The following is a 3,410-nucleotide window of genomic DNA, read 5'->3' as shown; positions in this document are numbered from 1 at the left end:
GGGGATATTTTGGAAGTAGAAATGGTACGAGTACCGTGGTAAAGTAGCTGCGGTATTCGATTTATTGAGGAAGCTGCCCAATTCATATATTACGGTAGCTGTCTTATTGATATCCGCGGGTCAGGTTATAGGTCTGATATGATTTCTATAATTGATATTCATGTGTAACTGCCAACGCCTACGTCTTAGCGACCCTTTCCATCCCCGTAGCTATATCGGCTGACCTTCTGGACGCGCTACGACCCTCGCATCAGGCATCCGTTGGAGGAGGAGGACGACGGTGACGACGACGCCCCGGCCACGAACGGAGGACACGCTGAGAATGCTGTCAACGGGAGCAACGGCGCGACACATCAGATGGAAGTAGAAACCCATGCTGAAGGTGAGTCAAGTACCGTATCAGTTACGCTCACGGAAGCCCGCTTGGACACTTGGAATCTGATTTTGTAATGTTTCGATTCCTTGCATAGTCTCATTGAATATTGATTGAACTTGATTCCTAGTATAGTCTCGTATAGCGCGTTTTTGTTGTCTTCGTCTCTTATTCCTTCATGTAAAAGATAATGCAGCATAAATGCACCGAGGTCGTTTATGGTGATCCCCCCCCCCACACACAAAAAAAGTGAGAAAAAGTAAATGAAATAAAAGAACAGCTGACGGGAAATATTCAACTCTGTTATCATGTACATTTCCCTCGTCCACCGGATTCCTTCCCCTGCACATCGATTCCTCACGTGTCTTCCCTTTCCCCGCTTTACCTTAACCAATAATGCCCTTCACTGTACAAAAAAAATATTCCTCTGTATACCAATAACGCCCTTCAATATACCAACACTACCAATTACTTATGTCATTGCTATTGATATTTTAATTATTTTTATTGTTGTTATTATGGTAATATGATGCATTCTTATTCATATGGATCATTACCGTTATCATATACTCTTTATATCAATATCATCATCATCGCCCCTTCCTTCCAGAAGAAAGCATTTTCCAGCGCATCAAGAAGTTCTTCAGCTTCGCCCCGACTCAGGAAGAAGAAGAAGGTCCCAAGGTCGTCTTGACTGAAAGCGAGAAGGCTGCAGATGCTGCCGCCTTCCTTAAGGAACCGCCCTTCTGGAAAAAGTAAATGTGCCGCTTTTGCGTGTGTATATGAGTGGATGGCTGCGTGTGTGTCGTTGGGTGGGTGCGTGTGTGGTAAGTGTGTGTGTGTGTGTGTGTGTGTGTGTGTGTGTGTGTGTGTGTGTGTGTATGAAATCTATTGATTGATAACGTCCTTATCTTATCACTTAATCATCTCGCTTCATTTCTCCTTTCCAGTTTCGTGAACTACAACGCCGTCGTGTGCCTGGCCCTCACGACCTTTGTCTGGGGATTCTTCGCTTAAACTCGGTGCTATTTTCGTCAAGACGCCAGTTTTCGTTTATACAGATATTAGATAGAGATAATGATTGTACAGTTTTAAATATATATATATAGTTTATACGAGTAGCTCTTAAGAAACCTTTTCTAACAATATATTGTGTATTTTTATATAGAGTTATGTATACTAGGATCTGCGCTGAGCTCTATATTAGAAAACAACTAATAAAATGCCCAGGAATCTCCTCCATGGCATATAAAACAAATCTATAAGTTTTACATCAAGCAATCCACGTGGCTTTTAAGCATTTCTAAATAAGTATAGCCTAGCTACGGAGATGGATCGAACGCATTTAATTTTTCTTTTTATTCATCTTCTCGTCAGTCTCATTATTTAATTTCATTTTCTGTCTTGTCCTGATCCAGCAAAATCAAAGTTACAAGGCCAGTAGTTATGGACTTTGGTTGTATTCTTGCCCTTCTCTAAAAAAGTGACGCCGAGATCCCATGTGATAGATTACGGAAGGTTGGCATTAGATATTGTGTCTTCTTGCCGTTGCCTTGTTAGAGAACTGATTTGCACATCATAGTTCAAGCATATTGCAAATCAGTCTTGTGTTTACTAGCGCTACAGAAACACCCAAGCATTACATTTTCTTGTGGACGGCACAGTAGTGTGAATCAAGGTCCATGTAAGTTATAATGACCTTGGTGTGAATGCCGTAGAATATGCAGCCACTACGGACTACGGTCTTGGTTGGTGGGTATCGTTGTGTAGATTTATCAAGGGATAAGAATGTAATAAAGTTTTTCGTTTCTCATTGGAGAAAAGGGCCCTGTGCCAGTGGGTGATATGTAACTGCAACATTACAGTATGTAGCATGGATTTCCTCCAACCATTTTACTTCCCCGCCTCCTCACGTAACTTTCCTTTTACTGCACCACATCTTCCAATATTTCCAATTACAGCTTCAGCCTCCAAATCACCTCTTTCTTGCCACGAAGCCCTCTGCAAAATGTAGATCTTCCCCGTGTTTCCGCAGCGCCAGAGCCCGTTCACTATGGGCCGCACCCCTTCTGTGCCAAGGGCTATATGAGCACTTACACATACTAATATAGCCCTTGTTCCGTACTTGGTGGCTTCTTTAGTGCGCCGAGTGAACGCAAGGCAGATGACTTGGTTGAGTGATAAAAAGACGTTTAAAAATTAGGAACGAAGTTCTGTTGTACAGGATCTATTATATGTGTTGTAAAAATAATTATTTTCATGTATCAATGCTCCCATTTCTCACTGTTGATTTAACTTGTAAGGATATATACACCACCAATGACAGGGACAATGAAAGATGTGTAAACATTTCGCAAAAAAAAAATAATAATAATAAGGTACAAAAAATATCGTTTCATTATGCCCCATTTCCAATTATCAATCTGGATACAATTCTCTCTTTTGGTCTCTTTCATACAAACGCAAACACACACACACACGCACACACACACATACACATATACTCACACATATATATAGAGATAGATATACATAAAGACATACTAATATATATATATATATATATATATATATATATATATATATATATATATATATATATATATATATTCCCATCGGGGGACCGATGGGACTGCAGCAATCACCGAGGCATCACACTGCTCAGTATACCACGCAAGGTTCTTGCCCACATCCTTCTGAGACGTATCAGAGATCACCTACTGAGGCATCAGAGGCCGGAGCAATTTGGATTCACTCCTGGTAAGTCCACAATATACCGTATCCTCACGCTTCGAGTCATTGTAGAGCGCCGTCGTGAGTTCGGGCGTGGGCTGCTTGCAGCCTACATCGACCTCAAGAAGGCGTTGATACGGTGCATCGAGAATCACTATGGGAGATCCTGAGATTGAGAGGAATTCCAACAAGGATTATTGGACTAAAAGCGTCTGTATGCTGGTACTGAAAGTGCTGTAAAGTGTGGTTGGGGCCTGTCGAGCTTTTTTCCTGTTAGTTCAGGAGTGTCCGTGCACCAACACTT

The 3,410-nt window shown here is 41.6% G+C and overlaps 1 protein-coding gene across 1 annotated transcript; it reads left to right on the top strand.

The window, feature by feature from the left end:
- Window positions 1–210: 210 nt before the first annotated feature.
- On the top strand, window positions 211–2,710 carry LOC113828691 (sodium/mannose cotransporter SLC5A10-like; the record flags this gene model as incomplete). Its single annotated transcript, XM_070143700.1, is given in 3 exon segments — window positions 211–382; window positions 984–1,128; window positions 1,324–2,710. Coding segments are annotated over 3 exon segments (384 nt in total), but the record flags the coding sequence as incomplete, so codon positions are not given.
- Between the last annotated feature and the right edge of the window lie 700 nt (window positions 2,711–3,410).

Source organism: Penaeus vannamei, chromosome 3, assembly GCF_042767895.1.
Source record: "Penaeus vannamei isolate JL-2024 chromosome 3, ASM4276789v1, whole genome shotgun sequence".
Taxonomy (NCBI): domain Eukaryota; kingdom Metazoa; phylum Arthropoda; class Malacostraca; order Decapoda; family Penaeidae; genus Penaeus; species Penaeus vannamei.
This window is presented reverse-complemented; position numbering and strand designations above follow the sequence as displayed.